The sequence below is a fragment of the Ranitomeya variabilis genome, chromosome 2 (genome assembly GCF_051348905.1).
Source record: "Ranitomeya variabilis isolate aRanVar5 chromosome 2, aRanVar5.hap1, whole genome shotgun sequence".
Lineage (NCBI taxonomy): Eukaryota > Metazoa > Chordata > Amphibia > Anura > Dendrobatidae > Ranitomeya > Ranitomeya variabilis.
Window position 1 is genome coordinate 530,837,046 of NC_135233.1, and position 25,591 is coordinate 530,862,636.

A 25,591-nucleotide genomic window follows, 5' to 3' on the forward strand; every position below is an offset into this window, starting at 1 on the left:
CCGGGTCACGACCGCCCAGAATCCCAGGCGGTGGAAGAAGCGCTGCGGCGCATGCGCGAACCGCCGAAGCGCCTGGAGCCAGAGAAGCCGGGGAGAATGCGGCCAGGAGAGACAGGTAAGTATGAGCGGTCGTGACACTGTCAAATTTGCATGACATAATGTGAGTTGTCTTAGGGAGGATAAGTCCAAGAACGCAAATGATTCTAATTGTCCATTATAGGCCTTTTTCCTTCCATAACAGTTGCTAAGGACACTGTATGTCAATAGCAAGAACAAAAACAAGCGAAAAGGGTTTCAAGAAGAATCCCCCCTAGTATTGAAGATTGTCCATGAATAGTACAGTACATACATATATAGACATAAAGGAGAAGTCCAATAAAATGTCTAGTTGCTTGGGTCCAGCTACTTGTCCAATGATGGTATAGAGAGGAATATTGGAACACAGCAGCCGCTTGTTCCTGCTATACAAGTGCATTTTGTTTTCGAATCGTCCATATCCACATGGTCCCAAGTAGATGGTGTATATAATATATATATATATATATATATATATATATATATATATATATATATATATATATATATATATATATATGTGTTGTGGTGCAGTAAAAGGTGTAGTGCTGGACGGAAGATATATTTCTCCCAGCAGGATAAGTTTTGGCACCGGATTCAAGTTAGTCTGCAGTTAGCTATTAGATATTAGTTATTCGATTTTCATGTATGGCAGTTAGCTATTAGTTATTAGTTAGCTATTCGATTTTCCATGCATGGGGAATTATACATAGAGTGGATATTGTTTGGGTAAAATTTTGATCAGGACTTTGAGATGTTTATTTTGCCTACTTGTGGTCCTGGGTTATTCACATAAATCTCTTTTGTCGCACATAATCAAACATACTCAATCGTACGTAAGTTCAATTTGAAAATAGGTACCCTGGACCACTAGCACTCAAAATGACCAGCTCAATGTCCTGAACAATATTTGCCAAAAAAATATCAAGTCTATGTGTAGTTCAGAAGTTATTCACGTAAATCGCTTATGTCGCGAATAAACAAACGCACTCAATCGTCCGTAAGTTCAATTTGAAAAGAGGTACCCTGGACCACTAGCACTCAAAATGACCAGCTCAATGTCCTGAACAATATTTGCCAAAAAAAATATCAAGTCTATGTGTAGTTCAGAAGTTATTCACGTAAATCGCTTATGTCGCGAATAAACAAACGCACTCAATCGTACGTAAGTTCAATTTGAAAAGAGGTACCCAGGACCACTAGTACTCAAAATGAACAAATCGATGTCCTGAACAATATTTGCCAAAAAAAATATCAAGTCTATGTGTAGTTCAGAAGTTATTCACGTAAATCGCTTATGTCGCGAATAAACAAACGCACTCAATTGTACGTAAGTTCAATTTGAAAAGAGGTACCCTGGACTACTAGTACTCAAAATGAACATATCAATGTCCTGAACAATATTTACCAAAAAAAATATCAAGTCTATGTGTAGTTCAGAAGTTATTCACGTAAATCGCTTATGTCGCGAATAAACAAACGCACTCAATCGTACGTAAGTTCAATTTGAAAATAGGTACCCTGGACTACTAGCACTCAAAATGACCAGCTCAATGTCCTGAACAATATTTACAAAAAAAATATCAACTCTATGTGTAGTTCAGAAGTTATTCACGTAAATCGCTTATGTCGCGAATAAACAAACGCACTCAATCGTACGTAAGTTCAATTTGAAAATAGGTACCCTGGACTACTAGCACTCAAAATGACCAACTCAATGTCCTGAACAATATTTGCCAAAAAAAATATCAAGTCTATGTGTAGTTCAGAAGTTATTCACGTAAATCGCTTATGTCGCGAATAAACAAACGCACTCAATCATACGTAAGTTCAATTTGAAAAGAGGTACCCTTGACCACTAGTACTCAAAATGAACATTTCAATGTCCTGAACAATATTTACCAAAAAAAATATCAAGTCTATGTGTAGTTCAGAAGTTATTCACGTAAATCGCTTATGTCGCGAATAAACAAACGCACTCAATCGTACGTAAGTTCAATTTGAAAATAGGTACCCTGGACCACTAGCACTCAAAATGACCAGCTCAATGTCCTGAACAATATTTGCCAAAAAAAAATATCAAGTCTATGTGTAGTTCAGAAGTTATTCACGTAAATCGCTTATGTCGCGAATAAACAAACGCACTCAATCGTACGTAAGTTCAATTTGAAAATAGGTACCCAGGACCACTAGTACTCAAAATGACCGGCTCAATGTCCTGAAAAATATTTGCCAAAAAAAATATCAAGTCTATGTGTAGTTCAGAAGTTATTCACGTAAATCGCTTATGTCGCAAATAAACAAACGCACTCAATCGTACGTAAGTTCAATTTGAAAATAGGTACCCTGGACTACTAGCACTCAAAATGACCAGCTCAATGTCCTGAACAATATTTACAAAAAAAATATCAACTCTATGTGTAGTTCAGAAGTTATTCACGTAAATCGCTTATGTCGCGAATAAACAAACGCACTCAATCGTACGTAAGTTCAATTTGAAAATAGGTACCCTGGACTACTAGCACTCAAAATGACCAGCTCAATGTCCTGAACAATATTTGCCAAAAAAAATATCAAGTCTATGTGTAGTTCAGAAGTTATTCACGTAAATCGCTTATGTCGCGAATAAACAAACGCACTCAATCGTACGTAAGTTCAATTTGAAAATAGGTACCCTGGACCACTAGCACTCAAAATGACCAGCTCAATGTCCTGAACAATATTTGCCAAAAAAAATATCAACTCTATGTGTAGTTCAGAAGTTATTCACGTAAATCGCTTATGTCGCGAATAAACAAACGCACTCAATCGTACGTAAGTTCAATTTGAAAATAGGTACCCTGGACTACTAGCACTCAAAATGACCAACTCAATGTCCTGAACAATATTTGCCAAAAAAAATATCAAGTCTATGTGTAGTTCAGAAGTTATTCACGTAAATCGCTTATGTCGCGAATAAACAAACGCACTCAAACATACGTAAGTTCAATTTGAAAAGAGGTACCCTTGACCACTAGTACTCAAAATGAACATATCAATGTCCTGAACAATATTTACCAAAAAAAATATCAAGTCTATGTGTAGTTCAGAAGTTATTCACGTAAATCGCTTATGTCGCGAATAAACAAACGCACTCAATCGTACGTAAGTTCAATTTGAAAATAGGTACCCTGGACCACTAGCACTCAAAATGACCAGCTCAATGTCCTGAACAATATTTGCCAAAAAAAATATCAAGTCTATGTGTAGTTCAGAAGTTATTCACGTAAATCGCTTATGTCGCGAATAAACAAACGCACTCAATCGTACGTAAGTTCAATTTGAAAATAGGTACCCAGGACCACTAGTACTCAAAATGACCGGCTCAATGTCCTGAAAAATATTTGCCAAAAAAAATATCAAGTCTATGTGTAGTTCAGAAGTTATTCACGTAAATCGCTTATGTCGCGAATAAACAAACGCACTCAATCGTACGTAAGTTCAATTTGAAAAGAGGTACCCAGGACCACTAGTACTCAAAATTAACAAATCGATGTCCTGAACAATATTTGCCAAAAAAAATATCAAGTCTATGTGTAGTTCAGAAGTTATTCACGTAAATCGCTTATGTCGCGAATAAACAAACGCACTCAATTGTACGTAAGTTCAATTTGAAAAGAGGTACCCTGGACTACTAGTACTCAAAATGAACATATCAATGTCCTGAACAATATTTACCAAAAAAAATATCAAGTCTATGTGTAGTTCAGAAGTTATTCACGTAAATCGCTTATGTCGCGAATAAACAAACGCACTCAATCGTACGTAAGTTCAATTTGAAAATAGGTACCCTGGACTACTAGCACTCAAAATGACCAGCTCAATGTCCTGAACAATATTTACAAAAAAAAATCAACTCTATGTGTAGTTCAGAAGTTATTCACGTAAATCGCTTATGTCGCGAATAAACAAACGCACTCAATCGTACGTAAGTTCAATTTGAAAATAGGTACCCTGGACTACTAGCACTCAAAATGACCAGCTCAATGTCCTGAACAATATTTGCCAAAAAAAATATCAAGTCTATGTGTAGTTCAGAAGTTATTCACGTAAATCGCTTATGTCGCGAATAAACAAACGCACTCAATCGTACGTAAGTTCAATTTGAAAATAGGTACCCTGGACCACTAGCACTCAAAATGACCAGCTCAATGTCCTGAACAATATTTACCAAAAAAAATATCAACTCTATGTGTAGTTCAGTAGTTATTCACGTAAATCGCTTATGTCGCGAATAAACAAACGCACTCAATCGTACGTAAGTTCAATTTGAAGAAAGAGGTACCCTTGACCACTAGCACTCAAAATAACCAGCTCAATTTCCTGAACAATATTTGCCAAAAAAATATCAACTCTATGTGTAGTTCAGTAGTTATTCACGTAAATCGCTTATGTCGCGAATAAACAAACGCACTCAATCGTACGTAAGTTCAATTTGAAGAAAGAGGTACCCTTGACCACTAGCACTCAAAATGACCAGCTCAATGTCCTGAACAATATTTACCAAAAAAAATATCAACTCTATGTGTAGTTCAGTAGTTATTCACGTAAATCGCTTATGTCGCGAATAAACAAACGCACTCAATCGTACGTAAGTTCAATTTGAAGAAAGAGGTACCCTTGACCACTAGCACTCAAAATAACCAGCTCAATTTCCTGAACAATATTTGCCAAAAAAATATCAACTCTATGTGTAGTTCAGAAGTTATTCACGTAAATCGCTTATGTCGCGAAAAAACAAACGCACTCAATCTTTCCTTATTTTCAATTTGAAAAGAGGTACCCTGGACCACTAGCACTCAAAATGACCAGCTCAATGTCCTGAACAATATTTGCCAAAAAAAATATCAACTCTATGTGTAGTTCAGAAGTTATTCATGTAAATCGCTTATGTCGCGAATAAACAAACGCACTCAATCTAACAAATTTTGCCCCCAAAATTCAGAACTCTATGTATTTTTGAAGAATTATACAAAATATGCTAACTCCACATGTGAAACATTTTATCTTTACCTCACTGTTTGCTATCACAACTTAAGGCCCCGTCTCACATAGCGAGATCGCTAGCGAGATCGCTGCTGAGTCACTAGTTTTGTGACGCAACAGCGATCTCAGTAGCGATCTCGCTATGTGTGACACGTACCAGCGATCAGGCCCCTGCTGCGAGATCGCTGGTCGTGTCGGAATGGCCTGGACCTTTTTTTGGTCGTTGAGGCCCCGCTGACATCGCTGAATCGGTGTGTGTGACACCGATCCAGCGATGTCTTCACTGGTAACCAGGGTAAACATCGGGTTACTAAGCGCAGGGCCGCGCTTAGTAACCCGATGTTTACCCTGGTTACCAGCGTAAATGTAAAAAAAAAACAAACAATACATACTCGCCTTCTGATGTCCGTCAGGTCCCTTGCCGTCCGCTTCCTGCTCTCACTGAGCTGACTGCCGGCCGTACAGTGAGAAGTGAGAGCACAGCAGTGACGTCACCGCTGCGCTCTGCTCTCAGTGTACGGCGGCTCAGTCAGTCAGAGCAGGAAGCAGACGGCAAGGGACCTGGACACCGAAAGGCGAGTATGTACTGTTTGTTTTTTTGGTAACCAGGGTAAACATCGGGTTACTAAGCGCGGCCCTGCGCTTAGTAACCCGATGTTTACCCTGGTTACCCGGGTGCTGCAGGGGGACTTCGGCATAGTTGAAGACAGTTTCAACGATGCCGAAGTCGTTCCCCTGATCGTTGGTCGCTGGAGAGAGCTGTCTGTGTGACAGCTCCCCAGCGACCACACAACGACTTAACAACGATCACGGCCAGGTCGTATCGCTGGTCGTGATCGTTGGTAAATCGCTTAGTGAGACGGGGCCTTTACTTGAAGTTTCCATAAGGGCTTAACCCACTAATCTATGGTTAATTCAAGGGTTGTTGAACAGATGCTAAGTTTGTGTGTGAAATTACACTTAATAAAGTTTTATGTCATCAAATTATTTATATGTAATTGTATCGTCATTCTTAACCTTTTTTTAACTTTACATAGTGGTTCTTGTGTAGACATGGGGGTCAGTGGGTGCTGTCGTCCGCTTTCCTGACCGCCTTTACAAAAACAGCATGGACCATGGCTCATCCCAACTGAACGCCCGACCTTCTCAACAGTGGGTGGAACACTACTCATACAACACAGGGTGACGGAATCACAAAATAATAAGACTTTCTGGGATCTCCAAACAATTAATGGCATATATCACACAACCAGCAAAACACAAAATGTAACAGGCAACAGTTTCTCACCCTTCCACTGGCTCACCAGGGATTATAATATCCGTTCAACAGAGCTTCCAGGGCTACTTACTCCAAGCCAGCAGCACCCCGCTTTCGGCGGGCACCCACCGAGAACGGAATAATGCCAGATTTAGGAAGCTGACTGAGTACCGCAAATTCTGTAGTCAGGTGACTGGATTGTCCCAAGCTGGATACCATCCTTATGTAGTCTTTGATCTCTCATCCGAATCCTTGCATTCGATGCTAAAGTCCATTTAGTCTTATAATCCATGTTCGGTTATGGCCTGCCAATCGGATCTGCAGATCAAAAATTGGTACCATGCAGCAAGAGAGAGTTGGTCACTGGACAGTCCTTCTATACCCCTGAGCTTTCAATTCAGACTTGGGTCTTCATGATTGGTGGAATAAGAGTGTGCTAGATTGGCTAGATTCCAAGCCGCAAACATAATATCCTTAGTACTAATGGTGTCTAACAGAGATGAGATAGAGTCAGCTAATTTACATAGAATCGAGCAATACAATGAAAGGTTAGCATAATTGATTTATACGAGTCTGTGACCTTCCCTGGCAAAGGTAATTACATGAGTCAACAGGAACTGTAAGGGTACCGTCACACAGTACCATTTACATCGCTACGACGGCACGATCCGTGACGTCGCAGCGATCGTATGATTATCGCTCCAGCGTCGTAGACTGCAGTCACACTGTGCAATCACGGCGCTGGAGCGATGCCGAAGTCCCCGGGTAACCAGGGTAAACATCGGGTAACTAAGCGCAGGGCCGCGCTTAGTAACCCGATGTTTACCGTGGTTACCAGCGTAAAAGTAAAAAAAAAACAAACCGTACATACTCACTATCTGATGTCCGTCCGGTCCCTTGCCGTCTGCTTTCCTCTCTGACTGTCTGCCGGCCGGAAAGTGAGAGCAGATCACAGCGGTGACGTCGCCGCTGTGATCTGCTCTCACTGTACGGCCGGATTCAGTCAGAGCAGGAAGCAGACGGCAAGGGACCTGACGGGCATCAGATGGTGAGTATGTACGGTTTGTTTTTTTTTACTTTTACGCTGGTAACCACGGTAAACATCGGGTTACTAAGCGCGGCCCTGCGCTTAGTTACTCGATGTTTACCCTGGTTACCAGCGAACACATCGCTGGATCGCTGTCACACACAACGATCCAGCGATGTCAGCGGGTGATCAAGCGACGAAAGAAAGTTTGAAACGATGTGCTACGACGTACGATTCTCAGCAGGGTGCCTGATCGCAGTAGCGTGTCAGACACTGCGAGATCGTAACGATATCGCTACAACGTCACGAATCGTGCCGTCGTAGCGATAAAAATGCCACTGTGTGACGGTACCCTAAACCTAGACTCCTTAAGCCCCCGTCTCACTAAGCGAGATCGCTAGCGAGATCGCTGCTGAGTCACAAGTTTTGTGATGCCACAGCGACCTCAGTAGCGATCTCGCTATGTGTGACACGTAGCAGCGACCAGGCCCCTGCTGTGAGATCGCTGGTCGTGTCGGAATGGCCTGGGCCGTTTTTTGATCGTTGAGGTCCCGCTGGGTAGCACACATCGCTGTGTTTGACACCTTACCAACGACCTCGTTGACGACTCAGACACTGAATCGTCATAATAGCTCCCATGTGACATCGTTGTACAGGTCACTGGTGAGATGTCAAACAGTGAGATCGCAGCAGCGATCGTTGGGAAGATCTCACTGTTTGACATCTCACCAGCGACCACATAGCGACGCAGCAACGATCCCTGACAGGTCGTATCGTTGTCGGGATCGCTTTAGCGTCGCTAAGTGAGACGGGGCCTTTAGAGTCTTGTAGAAACAATGAGGGGCTTATCACATGGTAATAAACAGAATACCATCATGTGTGACCAAATTTTAAGAAACTCAACCAATAGTAGGCATTGAAAGAGTCCATGTCATCACTGAGCTGTTCTGATGTGATACACTCACTTGGAAGCCATCGAAGTATGCTATAGAGTGGCCCTACATGGAGGATTGTCTGTGAACTTCATCTGTACATGGTAAGGATTTGTGTTGAATTGGCATACTGAAGTTAACTTACACTGTAACCTCAAGTCTGAATTTCAGTGTTGTTATGTTTGTCCTGTTTGAAAGTTAAATTTATATTTGGGTATATAAAATTTTTAATATTTTTAAGAATAAAAGTAAATGATGAGATCAGTCTCAACATTTTACTTACAAATGTACTTGCTTAATGTAAATTTTTTGAATCATTTTTGCTTTGATATCTCAAAAAGGTTAGACATTGGAGGTCTTGCTTTAAAATGTTTGTCTTAATACGAAACTGCTACAGTGTATGTATAAATATTGTTGACAAGTATCATCTTGTCAGCTAGTGTGCAAGGAAGTAGTGCTTCAACTAGATATTCATACTCTATGTATTATAGGCACAAAGTATGTGAAATTAAATTAATTGATAATAATATTAGAAAGTTTACATATTATAAATGTTTATTATATTCATGTCACTGACAATAATTTCAAAATATGTGGATTATTAAGTTTTATGTACCTGATCAAGGTTGTTGATTTAGTAGTATGGTTTTAGTAAACTGATTATTAGACATAAATTTTATTTGTTACCAATCCTTGTAATATCTATGAAATGCAACTAAAGTGAGTTGCGTCATTGTGAAAAGTGGACCATTCATGCATTTTAAATACAGTAGATAATTTTAATGCGCATAAAATTTTTAGGTTGTTGGCTTAGGAATGTTTTGATGTACGAAGAGCAGCCATAGTCACATTAAGATTTTTAAAAGGCAGATAAGAGACTTTAGTTATGTCTCAGTGGTTGAGTCTATACCCATCGTTGGACTAACAGGTTTGAGTTTACGAAACGTTACAACGTGCATGTTAGCTACTGCAGGGCGTAAATTTGTGTGGCTATCTTGCATCAGGGTTGTATGATTGGCGTTCTAGTTGGCTTAGGCATGAAAATATGTGTGGTCTGTTGTCATGTTTATAGTCTTTGTGATAGGGAATGTTGTCCATTGTAAAGGTGACGTAATAACATTACATGCAGTTACATTTAAATTATAACCCTAATGTGGCACACTGAGCACTTAAAAAAAACATTACATACACTTACATTAAAATATTAAATACCTATGCCACTCTGAACATGTAATAAAAATATAAATCACATGGTTAGCTTGGTAATACAACATTGATATTTCATGAATACAAATTAAGTGTTGTGTCTGTCATTGTCCATTAGAATGTTTTTTTTAATTTCCTAAGTAACCCTAGTATGTTTCCATGAAAATGATAAATGGCACAGAATAATAATCTTTGGGTCTCAATTGGTCATTTGTGAAATTAATTCATTTGACTTATTTCATAGGGGAAGACAGTACAATCTGCTTTCTATGTTATATGTTAAAGGCTATACCTTATATCACAATTTATAAATTTGCCCAAAGAGGAGAGTGTTATTCATTTGGAAACATACTTGTTTTTGTTTTCTATCAATGTTAAATGTAAAAATAACCACACCACGCCATGACATCTAATGTCTTCTTATAGACAAATAAGCTCACTGTCCATTGCACTTCTGACAGTGATGTTTGTTTCCAGAATTCCGATACTGCAATATCGTGTAGCGGCCGATATTCGCTGTATCGGAGTTCCGATACTGAGTTCCAATACTTTTACAATATCGAATACCGGAATCAGAAGTTCCCATAATGCAATGAGCTAGTTTTATTCTATTCAGCCAATGAGAATCCTAAGAAGTGTGGGCACATCCTGTTAGGCATGTTAGCCATGTTAACTAATGGCATGGCTGAGATTGGCTGCTCAAATGATGTCAAGATGCACTATAATGGAGTGTGGGCGGTGCGTGGGCGGAGACTGCATGTCTGTGTGTGCGGGCGGGGTCTGTGTGTGACCGTCGGGGGTCTGTGCGGGCCTGCTGAGGGTCTGTACGGGCCTCTCGGGGGTCTTTGTGGGCCTGCCAGGGGTCTGTACGGGCCTCTTGGGGGTCTGTACGGGCCTCTCCGGGGTCTGTGCGGGCCTGCCGGGGGTCTTTGTGTCTTTGTTCAGCCATCGTCCGATGGTACGACAAGTCCCATCGGCTATGCCTGCTACAATGACAGTGATTGACACATTAGCCAATGATGGGACAGTAGTAGTCCCATCATCCGGCTAATGTGTGGATTGTAAAAAAAACAACACAAACATACATACTACATACATACATACATACATACAACATACTACATACATACATACTACATACATGCATACCACATACATACAACATACTACATAAATAGAACATATAGAGCCTACAAAGAAGATAATGCACAATTGGACAACTATTATATCAAATGATCATCTTTATTGAAATATAAAATACCAACAACAAACAAAAGAAAATCTATAGGAAAGGATGCTATGAAGGTGACGCTGCACCATAGCCGCAGGACAGAGGATATGCTAGGTAAACTATAATGATAACAATCATACCAGAAAGGAACGTGTGTGCTGATGTAACACGAGATATAAAGAGCCCGGCTGGTAAAGAATATCCAGTTCAGCACAAACACATTAAATATAAGGAAATAACTTACAAAAATACAGCATGGAAACCTCCGACCTGCGGCGCCACCCCTACGCGCGTTTCGGCGCGCGTGCCTTCTTCCGGGGGAGTGGCGTCGTCAGGTCAGGATGTAGCAGATATACATATGCCCAGCCAATGGGGATTAACTCCTATAATGACACCGAAGTGCCGGCCATAAGCGGCGCATGCTCAGTCGAGAGCGGTGGGGCACTGATCCCAGAGTGCGTCATCGCTGAAGTGAATGAGCTGGGACCGCCCACAGGAACGTGAGCAGGTACCGCCCACACACGAGGGAGCGATGGAGACGCCGTCTGTGATTGTGAGCCGCCCACCCCCAGCGGGCATGCGCACTGGCCGAAAAATAAGTAATCAGGCAGAAGGTAAATGACAGAGCCACGGAAACGAAAGTGCAGCAGTGCTAGTGAACAAGTGTATGTTATAATACAAATATATATAAAGCAAGTGACGATAAAAGCATATCAGATACTGGCTCATAAAGTATTACAAGAGCTAAAACATGATATTAAAATATGCTATGATATGAAAAAAAGTGAAAAACGTGCTAGACACCAAACAAAATACTTAGTGAAAAGTAATGAACCGCAAAAACAATAAATAATACAAATGTATATATATGAGGTGACAATACCACATAAAATACAACAATAATACAGCATTAAATACAAATGTATAGACAATAAGAGACACCAAAAGTCATATAAAACACTATAAATAACCATACAGCGATAAAAATAGTAACAATACATATGTTGGTGCCACCAAAAACGTGGATCCGTGATGAAACCGCGGCACAAGCAGATGATCTTCTCCTGATATGAGGCAGAGTATTCACCCCAGGGAACAACCAAATAGTGTAAACCAAATTCAAAATAAGTCGATTAAAACTGAAAGAAACAAATAAAGAGAGTTAAAAAACACAAAATTATTAAAAAAAATTAAAAAGAACCCCTGACGAGGCCAATTAAAAATCTGATGACGGAAAACCCAGAAAAGATGTACAGTGACACCACTCACAAAAAGGGGGCATAGCTTATCATTTCATTGAGGCCCTGAGGGGATGTAGTACGTAACTCCCAAATCCATCGGGCCTCCTTTTGGGCTAACATTCGTCCCACACCACCACCCCGAAGATTCAAGCGTACACAGTCAATGCCTTTAACTTGAAGTAAAGAAGGATCACAGGCATGAAATTGTTTAAAATGCCTCGGCACACTCTTCAGAGCGTCCATGTCTTTCTCATTTTTTGCAGCCAGAATGTCTCTAACATGTTCCCTCACTCTGATTTTAAGGGCCCTTGTGGTCAATCCAATATAGATTTTAACACACGGACAGGATGCATAATACACGACGGCCGTTGTATCACACGTGATGGTATGTGTGATTTTGAACACACGCCCATCGGTTGAGGAAAAATCCTTTGCTGTTATGATGTTGGGACAGGCCACACACTTCCCACATGGTTTGCAACCCCACACTGAGAGTGGTCTCCGCCGATCTGATTGAAATGGTGGGGAAGGGGTTTTCAGTGTATAGTAGCTCCTGACCAACATATCACCTAGATTTGGAGACCTTCTGGCTGTAAGTGAGGGTTTAGATGGTAAATACAACTTCAAAACAGGATTAGCCAGAAGAATGGGCCAATGTTTCTCCATAATCTGGTATAACTTTCTCCAATGAGAGTTAAATGTCGTCACCATTCTCACCTGATTATTGGACTCGTTTTGTCTAGACGTATATAATAGTTGCTGACGATCTGTATTCCTTGCTCTGTTGTAAGCCCTTTTTATAGATCTTCGGCTATAGCCTCTCTCCAAAAAACGGACCTTCATCTCTTCCGCCCTGGTTTCAAAATCCGCAAAATCAGAGCAGATTCGTCTAATACGAAGAAATTGTCCAGTGGGAACCGCATTGACCACATGGGGAGGATGTGCAGAGCTGGCATGGAGCACTGAATTAACGGCCGTGGTCTTACGGAATTAATTAATTAATAAATAGAACATACATACAACATAAATACAACATACCACATTCATACAACATACATACTACATCCAACATACTATATACTACAAACATATTACATACATACATACAACATACTACATACATACATACATGCTACATACAACATACATACAACATACTACATACATACAACATACCACATACATACAACATACATACTAGATACATACTACATACATGCATTACATACATATAGACATACAGTACATATAACATAGAGTACATACTCACCATAACTTGTCACTTTGTTCCCCGAATCCAGTGTCATCTGTAAAAAAAATATTAAAATAACAAACTAACAATATACTCCCTGTCCGCTGAAATCCACGAGTGTCCCACGACGATTTCCTGTGGAGAGCAGCAGCATCAGCTGATGAGACCGCTCTCTAGGGGCTCCAGGAATACAATGACGGGAGGAAGGTATCCTTCCGCACTGTATTCCTCTGCCACTGTAAAATCTAGTCCCTAGTCTCACTTTTGGCATTGCTGTGAGAAAGTTCCCATGCAGCTTTTGCCATAAAGTGAGACCAGTGAACTACAGTAACCTCTCAGTGATGCACTGCAGGAGCCATTATCTCCTGTCAGTGTGTCACTGGATGTCCTTTAGAGCAGTGACATCACCAGATGTCACTGTTCTATGGGGGAGATCATCGTGGGACACTCGTTATTAATTGGACTGCGTCGGACAGGGAGTATACGGTTTATTATTTTACGTTTTTTGCAGGCTCTGAAGTATGGTAAGTATGGTTAAATTAATAATACTAAAATACTAACATTTTTCTCGCTGTGTCTTTATTTTGTTTTTAACTCTTTCACTACTCTAGGATTAATAATGGATAGGCGTCTTATTGACGCCTCTCCATTATTAATCCGACTTAATGTCACCTTACAATAGCAAGGTGACATTAACCCCTTATTACCCCATATCCAACCGCTACTCGGTAGTGGGAAGAGAGAGGCTAAGCACCGAAATTTGTGCATCTCACAGATGCGCCATTTATGGGGCGGCTGCGGGCTGGTATTTGCAGCCAGGAGGGGCCAATATCCATGGTCCCTCTCTAGGCTATGAATATCAGCCCGCAGCTGTCTGCGTAGCCTTTCTGGCTATAAATTATAAGGGGACACCAACGTCATTTTTTTGGGGGGTCCCCCTATTTTTATAGCCAGTAAAGGCAAAATATACAGCTTCGAGCTGATATTAATAGCCTGGAAAGATCTATGGGTATTAACCCCTTCCCAGGCTACAAACATTGGTCCCCCAGTCGCTGGCTTTCCCTCACTGGCACCAATTTTTTTTTTTAATTTTTTTTAAATTAAACATATTTCTTTCAAGGCTGGGGTCCCACTTGCGAGAAACTCACACGAGTCTCTCGCCTCAATACCCTTCACTACCGCCGGCACTCGGGCCTGGAGCGTTCAGCTACATAGAAATACATGCAGCCGCACACTCCGGTCCCGAGTGCTGGCGCCAGTGTCGGGTATCGAGGTGCGAGACTCATGCGAGTTTCTTGCAAGTGTGACCCCGGCCTAAAGGTACCGTCACATTTAGCGACGCTGCAGCGATCTAGACAACGATCCCGATCGCTGCAGCGTCGCTGTGTGGTCGCTGGAGAGCTGTCACACAGACAGCTCTCCAGCGACCAACTATGCGAAGTCCCCGGGTAACCAGGGTAAACATCGGGTTGCTAAGCGCAGGGCCGCACTTAGTAACCCGATGTTTACCCTGGTTACCCGGGGACCTCGGCATCGTTGGTCGCTGGAGAGCGGTCTGTGTGACAGCTCTCCAGCGACCAAACAGCGACGCTGCAGCGATCGGGATCGTTGTCTGTATCGCTGCAGCGTCGCTAAGGCTGTGTGCACACGTAGCATATTTTTTGCGTTTTTTTCACGGTTTTTCGCTATAAAAACGCTATAAAACCCGCAAAAAAAACGCTAACATTAAGCATCCTATGTAATAGAATGCATTCCGCATTTTTTGTGCACATGCTGCATTTTTTTCCTGAGCGGAATCGCATTCCAGAAAAAAAACGCAGCATGTTCATTAAAATTGCGGAATCGCGGCAATTCTGCACCCATAGGAGTGCATTGATCTGCTTACTTCCCGCACGGGGCTGTGCACACTATGCGGGAAGCAAGCAGATCAAGTGCGGTTGGTACCCAGGGTGGAGGAGAGGAGACTCTCCTCCACGGACTGGGCACCATATAATTGGTAAAAAATAAAAGAATAAAAATAAAAAATATCGATATACTCACCCTCGATGTCCCCCGCAGTCTTCCAGCCTATCCGCTGCACGCTGCCGCTTCGGTTCCTATAGCTGCTGAGCGGTGAAGGACCTGCGATGACGTCAGTGTCTTGTGATTGGTCGCGAGACCGCATGTGACCGCTCACGCGACCAATGACGTCATCTCAGGCCCTTCACCGCACAACAGCTATAGGAACGGACGGCGCTGAGGTCTGCAGGTGAGTATAACCATTTTTTTTATTTTTTTTATTATTTTTAAACATTCTATCTTTTACTATAGATGCGGCATAGGCTGCATCTATAGTAAAAAGTTGGTCACACTTGTCAAACACTCTGTTTGACAAGTGTGACCAACCTGTCAGTCAGTTTTCCAAGCGATGCTACAGATCGCTTGGAAAACTCTAGCATTCTGCAAGCTAATTATGCTTGCAAAACGCTAGTTTTCTGCGGGTATATGCATGCTAATTCTGCATGCGATATTCCCGCGGCAGGAGGCGCAGAATTGCCGCGGAAATTTCCGCGGCAATTCTGCAACGTGTGAACTTAGCGTTAATGTGACGGTACCTTAAAGGTACCTTCACACTAAACGATATCGCTAGCGATCCGTGACGTTGCAGCATCCTGGATAGCGATATCGTTGAGTGTGACAGGCAGCAGCGATCAGGATCCTGCTGTGATATCGCTGGTCGTTGAACAAAGTTCAGAACTTTATTTGGTCGTCAGACCGGCGTGTATCGTCGTGTTTGACACCAAAAGCAACGATACCAGCGATGTTTTACACTGGTAACCAGGGTAAACATCGGGTTACTAAGCGCAGGGCCGCGCTTAGTAACCCGATGTTTACCCTGGTTACCAGTGTAAAATGTAAAAAAAACAAACACTACATACTCACCTTCGCATCCCCCGGCGTCCGCTTCCCACACTGACTGAGCGCCGTAAAGTGAAAGTACAGCACAGCGGTGACGTTACCGCTCTGCTGTTAGGGCCGGCGCTCAGTCAGTGCAGGAAGCGGACTCCGGGGGACGCGAATGTAAGTATGTACTGTTTGGTTTTTTTACATTTTATGCTGGTAACCAGGGTAAACATCGGGTTACTATGCGCGGCCCTGCGCTTAGCAACCCGATGTTTACCCTGGTTACCCGGGGACCTCGGCATCGTTGGTCGCTGGAGAGCGGTCTGTGTGGCAGCTCTCCAGCGACCAAACAGCGACGCTGCAGCGATCGGCATCGTTGTCGCTATCGCTGCAGCGTCGCTTAATGTGAAGGTACCTTTAGGAGTCTAGGTTTACAGTTCCTGTTGACTCATGTAATTACCTTTGCCAGGGAAGGTCACAGACTCATATAAATCAATTATGCTAACCTTTCATTGTATTGCTCGATTCTATGTAAATTAGCTGACTCTATCTCATCTCTGTTAGACACCATTAGTACTAAGGATATTATGTTTGCGGCTTGGAATCTAGCCAATCTAGCACACTCTTATTCCACCAATCATGAAGACCCAAGTCTGAATTGAGAGCTCAGGGGTATAGAAGGACTGTCCAGTGACCAACTCTCTCTTGCTGCATGGTACCAATTTTTGATCTGCGGATCCGATTGGCAGGCCATAACCGAACATGGATTATAAGACTAAATGGACTTTAGCATCGAATGCAAGGATTCGGATGAGAGATCAAAGACTACATAAGGATGGTATCCATCTTGGGACAATCCAGTCACCTGACTACAGAATTTGCGGTACTCAGTCAGCTTCCTAAATCTGGCATTATTCCGTTCTCGGTGGGTGCCCGCCGAAAGCGGGGTGCTGCTGGCTTGGAGTAAGTAGCCCTGGAAGCTCTGATGAATGGATGTTATACTCCCTGGTGAGCCAGTGGAAAGGTGAGAAACTGTTGCCTGTTACATTTTGTGTTTTGCTGGTTGTGTGATATATGCCATTAATTGTTTGGAGATCCCAGAAAATCTTAATATTGTGATTCCGTCACCCTGTGTTGTATGAGTAGTGTTCCACCCACTGTTGAGGAGGTCGGGCGTTCAGTTGGGATGAGCCATGGTCCATGCTGTTTTTGTAAAGGTGGTCGGGACAGCGGACGAGAGCACCCACTGACCCCCATGTCTACACAAGAACCACTATGTAAAGTTAAAAAAAAGGTTAAGAATGACGATACAATTACATATAAATAATTTGATGACATAAAACTTTATTAAGTGTAATTTCACACACAAACTTAGCATCTGTTCAACAACCCTTGAATTAACCATAGATTAGTGGGTTAAGCCCTTATGGAAACTTCAAGTAAGTTGTGATAGCAAACAGTAAGGTACCGATAAAATGTTTCACATGTGGAGTTAGCATATTTTGTATAATTCTTCAAAAATACATAGAGTTCTGAATTTTGGGGGCAAAATTTGTTAGATTGAGTGCGTTTGTTTATTCGCGACATAAGCGATTTACATGAATAACTTCTGAACTACACATAGACTTGATATTTTTTTTGGCAAATATTGTTCAGGACATTGAGCTGGTCATTTTGAGTGCTAGTAGTCCAGGGTACCTATTTTCAAATTGAACTTACGTACGATTGAGTGCGTTTGTTTATTCGCGACATAAGCGATTTACGTGAATAACTTCTGAACTACACATAGACTTGATATTTTTTTTGGCAAATATTGTTCAGGACATTGAGCTGGTCATTTTGAGTGCTAGTAGTCCAGGGTACCTATTTTCAAATTGAACTTACGTACGATTGAGTGCGTTTGTTTATTCGCGACATAAGCGATTTACGTGAATAACTTCTGAACTACACATAGACTTGATATTTTTTTTGGCAAATATTGTTCAGGACATTGAGCTGGTCATTTTGAGTGCTAGTAGTCCAGGGTACCTCTTTTCAAATTGAACTTTTGGACGATTGAGTGCGTTTGTTTATTCGCGACATAAGCGATTTACGTGAATAACTTCTGAACTACACATAGACTTGATATTTTTTTTGGCAAATATTGTTCAAGACCTTGAGCTGGTCATTTTGAGTGCTAGTGGTCCAGGGTACCTATTTTCAAATTGAACTGACGTACGATTGAGTGCGTTTGTTTATTCGCGACATAAGCGATTTACGTGAATAACTTCTGAACTACACATAGACTTGATATTTTTTTTGGCAAATATTGTTCAGGACATTGAGCTGGTCATTTTGAGTGCTAGTGGTCCAGGGTACCTCTTTTCAAATTGAACTTACGGACGATTGAGTGCGTTTGTTTATTCGCGACATAAGCGATTTACGTGAATAACTTCTGAACTACACATAGACTTGATATTTTTTTTGGCAAATATTGTTCAGGACATTGAGCTGGTCATTTTGAGTGCTAGTGGTCCAGGATACCTATTTTCAAATTGAACTTACGGACGATTGAGTGCGTTTGTTTATTCGCGACATAAGCGATTTACGTGAATAACTTCTGAACTACACATAGACTTGATATTTTTTTTGGCAAATATTGTTCAGGACATTGAGCTGGTCATTTTGAGTGATAGTAGTCCAGGGTACCTCTTTTCAAATTGAACTTACGGACGATTGAGTGCGTTTGTTTATTCGCGACATAAGCGATTTACGTGAATAACTTCTGAACTACACATAGACTTGATATTTTTTTTGGCAAATATTGTTCAGGACCTTGAGCTGGTCATTTTGAGTGCTAGTGGTCCAGGGTACCTATTTTCAAATTGAACTTACGTACAATTGAGTGCGTTTGTTTATTCGCGACATAAGCGATTTACGTGAATAACTTCTGAACTACACATAGACTTGATATTTTTTTTGGCAAATATTGTTCAGGACATTGAGCTGGTCATTTTGAGTGCTAGTAGTCCAGGGTACCTATTTTCAAATTGAACTGACGTACGATTGAGTGCGTTTGTTTATTCGCGACATAAGCGATTTACGTGAATAACTTCTGAACTACACATAGACTTGATATTTTTTTTGGCAAATATTGTTCAGGACATTGAGCTGGTCATTTTGAGTGCTAGTAGTCCAGGGTACCTATTTTCAAATTGAACTGACGTACGATTGAGTGCGTTTGTTTATTCGCGACATAAGCAATTTACGTGAATAACTTCTGAACTACACATAGACTTGATATTTTTTTTGGCAAATATTGTTCAGGACATTGAGCTGGTCATTTTGAGTGCTAGTGGTCCAGGGTACCTCTTTTCAAATTGAACTTACGGACGATTGAGTGCGTTTGTTTATTCGCGACATAAGCGATTTACGTGAATAACTTCTGAACTACACATAGACTTGATATTTTTTTTGGCAAATATTGTTTAGGACCTTGAGCTGGTCATTTTGAGTGCTAGTGGTCCAGGGTACCTATTTTCAAATTGAACTTACGTACGATTGAGTGCGTTTGTTTATTCGCGACATAAGCGATTTACGTGAATAACTTCTGAACTACACATAGACTTGATATTTTTTTTGGCAAATATTGTTCAGGACATTGAGCTGGTCATTTTGAGTGCTAGTGGTCCAGGGTACCTCTTTTCAAATTGAACTTACGGACGATTGAGTGCGTTTGTTTATTCGCGACATAAGCGATTTACGTGAATAACTTCTGAACTACACATAGAGTTGATATTTTTTTTGGCAAATATTGTTCAGGACATTGAGCTGGTCATTTTGAGTGCTAGTGGTCCAGGGTACCTATTTTCAAATTGAACTTACGGACGATTGAGTGCGTTTGTTTATTCGCGACATAAGCGATTTACGTGAATAACTTCTGAACTACACATAGACTTGATATTTTTTTTGGCAAATATTGTTCAGGACATTGAGCTGGTCATTTTGAGTGCTAGTAGTCCAGGGTACCTATTTTCAAATTGAACTGACGTACGATTGAGTGCGTTTGTTTATTCGCGACATAAGCGATTTACGTGAATAACTTCTGAACTACACATAGACTTGATATTTTTTTTGGCAAATATTGTTCAGGACATTGAGCTGGTCATTTTGAGTGCTAGTAGTCCAGGGTACCTCTTTTCAAATTGAATTTTTGGACGATTGAGTGCGTTTGTTTATTCGCGACATAAGCGATTTACGTGAATAACTTCTGAACTACACATAGACTTGATATTTTTTTTGGCAAATATTGTTCAGGACCTTGAGCTGGTCATTTTGAGTGCTAGTAGTCCAGGGTACCTATTTTCAAATTGAACTTACGTACGATTGAGTGCGTTTGTTTATTCGCGACATAAGCGATTTACGTGAATAACTTCTGAACTACACATAGACTTGATATTTTTTTTGGCAAATATTGTTCAGGACATTGAGCTGGTCATTTTGAGTGCTAGTGGTCCAGGGTACCTCTTTTCAAATTGAACTTACGGACGATTGAGTGCGTTTGTTTATTCGCGACATAAGCGATTTACGTGAATAACTTCTGAACTACACATAGAGTTAATATTTTTTTTGGTAAATATTGTTCAGGACATTGATATGTTCATTTTGAGTACTAGTGGTCAAGGGTACCTCTTTTCAAATTGAACTTACGTACGATTGAGTGCGTTTGTTTATTCGCGACATAAGCGATTTACGTGAATAACTTCTGAACTACACATAGACTTGATATTTTTTTTGGCAAATATTGTTCAGGACATTGAGCTGGTCATTTTGAGTGCTAGTAGTCCAGGGTACCTATTTTCAAATTGAACTGACGTACGATTGAGTGCGTTTGTTTATTCGCGACATAAGCAATTTACGTGAATAACTTCTGAACTACACATAGACTTGATATTTTTTTTGGCAAATATTGTTCAGGACATTGAGCTGGTCATTTTGAGTGCTAGTGGTCCAGGGTACCTCTTTTCAAATTGAACTTACGGACGATTGAGTGCGTTTGTTTATTCGCGACATAAGCGATTTACGTGAATAACTTCTGAACTACACATAGACTTGATATTTTTTTTGGCAAATATTGTTTAGGACCTTGAGCTGGTCATTTTGAGTGCTAGTGGTCCAGGGTACCTATTTTCAAATTGAACTTACGTACGATTGAGTGCGTTTGTTTATTCGCGACATAAGCGATTTACGTGAATAACTTCTGAACTACACATAGACTTGATATTTTTTTTGGCAAATATTGTTCAGGACATTGAGCTGGTCATTTTGAGTGCTAGTGGTCCAGGGTACCTCTTTTCAAATTGAACTTACGGACGATTGAGTGCGTTTGTTTATTCGCGACATAAGCGATTTACGTGAATAACTTCTGAACTACACATAGAGTTGATATTTTTTTTGGCAAATATTGTTCAGGACATTGAGCTGGTCATTTTGAGTGCTAGTGGTCCAGGGTACCTATTTTCAAATTGAACTTACGGACGATTGAGTGCGTTTGTTTATTCGCGACATAAGCGATTTACGTGAATAACTTCTGAACTACACATAGACTTGATATTTTTTTTGGCAAATATTGTTCAGGACATTGAGCTGGTCATTTTGAGTGCTAGTAGTCCAGGGTACCTATTTTCAAATTGAACTGACGTACGATTGAGTGCGTTTGTTTATTCGCGACATAAGCGATTTACGTGAATAACTTCTGAACTACACATAGACTTGATATTTTTTTTGGCAAATATTGTTCAGGACATTGAGCTGGTCATTTTGAGTGCTAGTAGTCCAGGGTACCTCTTTTCAAATTGAATTTTTGGACGATTGAGTGCGTTTGTTTATTCGCGACATAAGCGATTTACGTGAATAACTTCTGAACTACACATAGACTTGATATTTTTTTTGGCAAATATTGTTCAGGACCTTGAGCTGGTCATTTTGAGTGCTAGTAGTCCAGGGTACCTATTTTCAAATTGAACTTACGTACGATTGAGTGCGTTTGTTTATTCGCGACATAAGCGATTTACGCGAATAACTTCTGAACTACACATAGACTTGATATTTTTTTTGGCAAATATTGTTCAGGACATTGAGCTGGTCATTTTGAGTGCTAGTGGTCCAGGGTACCTCTTTTCAAATTGAACTTACGGACGATTGAGTGCGTTTGTTTATTCGCGACATAAGCGATTTACGTGAATAACTTCTGAACTACACATAGAGTTAATATTTTTTTTGGTAAATATTGTTCAGGACATTGATATGTTCATTTTGAGTACTAGTGGTCAAGGGTACCTCTTTTCAAATTGAACTTACGTACGATTGAGTGCGTTTGTTTATTCGCGACATAAGCGATTTACGTGAATAACTTCTGAACTACACATAGACTTGATATTTTTTTTGGCAAATATTGTTCAGGACATTGAGCTGGTCATTTTGAGTGCTAGTAGTCCAGGGTACCTATTTTCAAATTGAACTTACGTACGATTGAGTATGTTTGATTATGTGCGACAAAAGAGATTTATGTGAATAACCCAGGACCACAAGTAGGCAAAATAAACATCTCAAAGTCCTGATCAAAATTTTACCCAAACAATATCCACTCTATGTATAATTCCCCATGCATTGAAAATCGAATAGCTAACTAATAACTAATAGCTAACTGCCATACATGAAAATCGAATAACTAACTAATATCTAATAGCTAACTGCAGACTAACTTGAATCCGGTGTTTTGGCCTGTTATTTTCCTAAGGTTGAGGACCTGCAGTGATGTCACGATCATGTGATCAGCCCATGTGATGGATACCTCACCTGTGGGTGTGGCTAAAGACTATGTAATGGAGTTTCTTTTGTTTGGCACATGTTATTCTGGGGATGGAACTAGGCTGGAAGGAGCCTGAACTGTTTTTCTCTCCCACACATGTCACAAAGGTTGGTGATATGACTGTTAGCAACCCTGGGAATGGCACCTGGCGGAAGCCACTGACTTGGCAGCCGCTTAGTTAAGCCCGTCCTGTGTAAGGGTGAGTCTGAGACCAGTGGTTCTCCAAGCTGGAGTATGTTTGTTTTTCTCTTACTTTCTGTCTCGGACTGTTTAAAGTGACAATAAACCACTGAAGTTTGGACTGTAAGCCTGTGTGTTGCCTCATTACTGCGGCCCTACCATTGCTCACCTGAGCCAATCCCTACAATGTATATATGTATGTCTTCTCAAATGCGTTCAGGCGTATCTCTGCTGATGCATAAGGGTATGTGTCCACGTTCAAGATTGCATCAGGATTTTTCATCAGTATTTGTAAGCCAAAACCAGGAGTGGGTGATAAATGCAAAAGTGGAGGATATGTTTCTATTATACTTTTCCTCTAATTGTTCCACTCCTGGTTTTGGCTTACAAATACTGATGAAAAATCCTGACCAAATCCTGATGCAATCCTGAACGTGGACACATACCCTAAATGAGCATAAGTCCAAAGGGCAAAGCCCAGTTGTAGAATAAAGTCCATGTAGAGATAAATCCCATGTCACCTATTTTTGAAAAAGAGAACACTCCATTAAAATCATACAGATTCCATATAGATCCCATGTAGACATTCAACCTAGAAATCCAGCAAAGAGAAGCTGCTCATTCAGTCCAGATGGTGCTACAGATTGTAATTGAAAAATCCACCTGGATTCAATCTGCAATAGACGAAATATGCAACAGCCCCCCCCTACCACCACCACCATAAGGCACTTTCTGTAATCCAATGATCTTAAGGTACCGTTACACTAAACGACTTACCAACGATCACGACCAGCGATGCGATCGTTGGTAAGTCGTTGTGTGGTCGCTGGGGAGCTGTCACACAGACAGCTCTCTCCAGCGACCAACCATCAGGGGAACGACTTCGGCATCGTTGAAACTGTCTTCAACGATGCCAAAGTCCCCCTGCAGTACCCGGGTAACCAGGGTAAACATCGGGTTACTAAGTGCAGGGCCGCGCTTAGTAACCCGATATTTACCCTGGTTACAAGTGAACACATCGCTGGATCGGTGTCACACACACCGATCCAGCGATGACAGCGGGTGATCAGCGACGAAAATAAAGTTCTGGACTTCTAGCTCCGACCAGCGATATCACAGCGGGATCCAGATCGCTGCTGCGTGTCAAACACAACGAGATCACTATCCAGGATGCTGCAACGTCACGGATCGTTGTCGTTCTCTTTGCAAAGTCGCTTAGTGTGAAGGTACCTTTAGTGTTTGCAGCCGAACCCCCATGTACTGCTAAAAAGTGGGCAGCTACAGGAGTAAGAGTTTTGCCTTTCTTTTGGTCCACAACCACCAAACAAATAGTCGATATGTGCTTCTGGGCCCTCTTCCTCAATTCTTGCGACCACATACAGTATGGCTTATTACATGGGCAAATTATGACATATATCACGTCTCTAGATTTGCAATTGATGTAAGTTCTAAGCGCATGACTGCTATGAGTAACTGGATTCACAAAAGTATCCCGTGTAGGTACCATAAAGGGTCAGATATTACAATCCCCACAGGGGAATGATCCCTTAAGGCTATGTTCACACGTTGCGGTTTTTCCTGTGGATCCGCAGCGGATTTGCAGCTGCGGATCCGCAGCCTTTTTCCATGCAGGGTACAGTACAATGTTACCCTATGGAAAACAAAAACCGCTGTGCCCACTTTGCGTTTTTCCGCAGGAAAATCCGCGCTGATTTTCTGCGGAAAAAAAGAAGTACCATGTCAATTCTTTATGCGGATTCCGCAGCGGTTTTCCACCTGCACCAATAGGAAAGTGCAGTTGGAAACCCGCAGTAGAAACCGCACAAAAAACCGCAGTGAAAACCACCGCGGTTTTGCACTGCGGTTTTTCAAAATCAGGACCTGAAAAATCCGCAGCAAAAAAAGGAACGTGTGAACAAGCCCTAAGAATGATGCCCCTATTCAATCTGGTGGTGGGTCTGGAGAAGTGACTCTTAGTTAAAAGCTCCCGTAGATTGGGGGCTCTTCTCACCATGAGAAGAGGCCTCTCGATTGTGACCATGGCCGTTTGAGCATCAGTTCTAAGGATTGGCGCTATGATCTTTGCATACCACTTAGGCTGACGCTAATCAAATTATGAATAAATAATAGCAAAATATCTGTGTTCTTTTAGGATATATTTATTTTATCTTATTATAAAATATATACAGCTATCCATTGTAATTGGTGTATGTATATATGTATATGTGTGTATATATATATATATATATATATATATATATATATATATATATATATATATACTTTTTTAATCTGATAAGTGTCACTTTATGTGGTAACAAATCCCAGTGATTTTGAGATTGTTTTTTTTCGTAGCACATTATAATTTATAGTAATGGTAAATTTTGGTTGATATGTTTTGTGTTTATTTATAAAAAAAAAAATCAGAAAT

General features: G+C 41.0%; 1 protein-coding gene across 2 annotated transcripts in view; it reads left to right on the forward strand.

The window, feature by feature from the left end:
- PRRG4 (proline rich and Gla domain 4) overlaps positions 1-25,591 on the forward strand; it is a 267,339-nt gene that overhangs the window by 77,605 nt on the left and 164,143 nt on the right. The window contains exon 1 of one of the 2 annotated variants that reach the window (XM_077288095.1): positions 23,014-23,087. The exons of the other annotated variant lie outside the window; for it this stretch is intronic. Within the exon in view, the coding sequence (XP_077144210.1) occupies positions 23,077-23,087 (11 nt within the window). The 5' untranslated portion in view covers positions 23,014-23,076. Of the gene's footprint in view, positions 1-23,013; positions 23,088-25,591 lie in introns of those variants that run through there. 2 annotated transcript variants of the gene reach the window in all.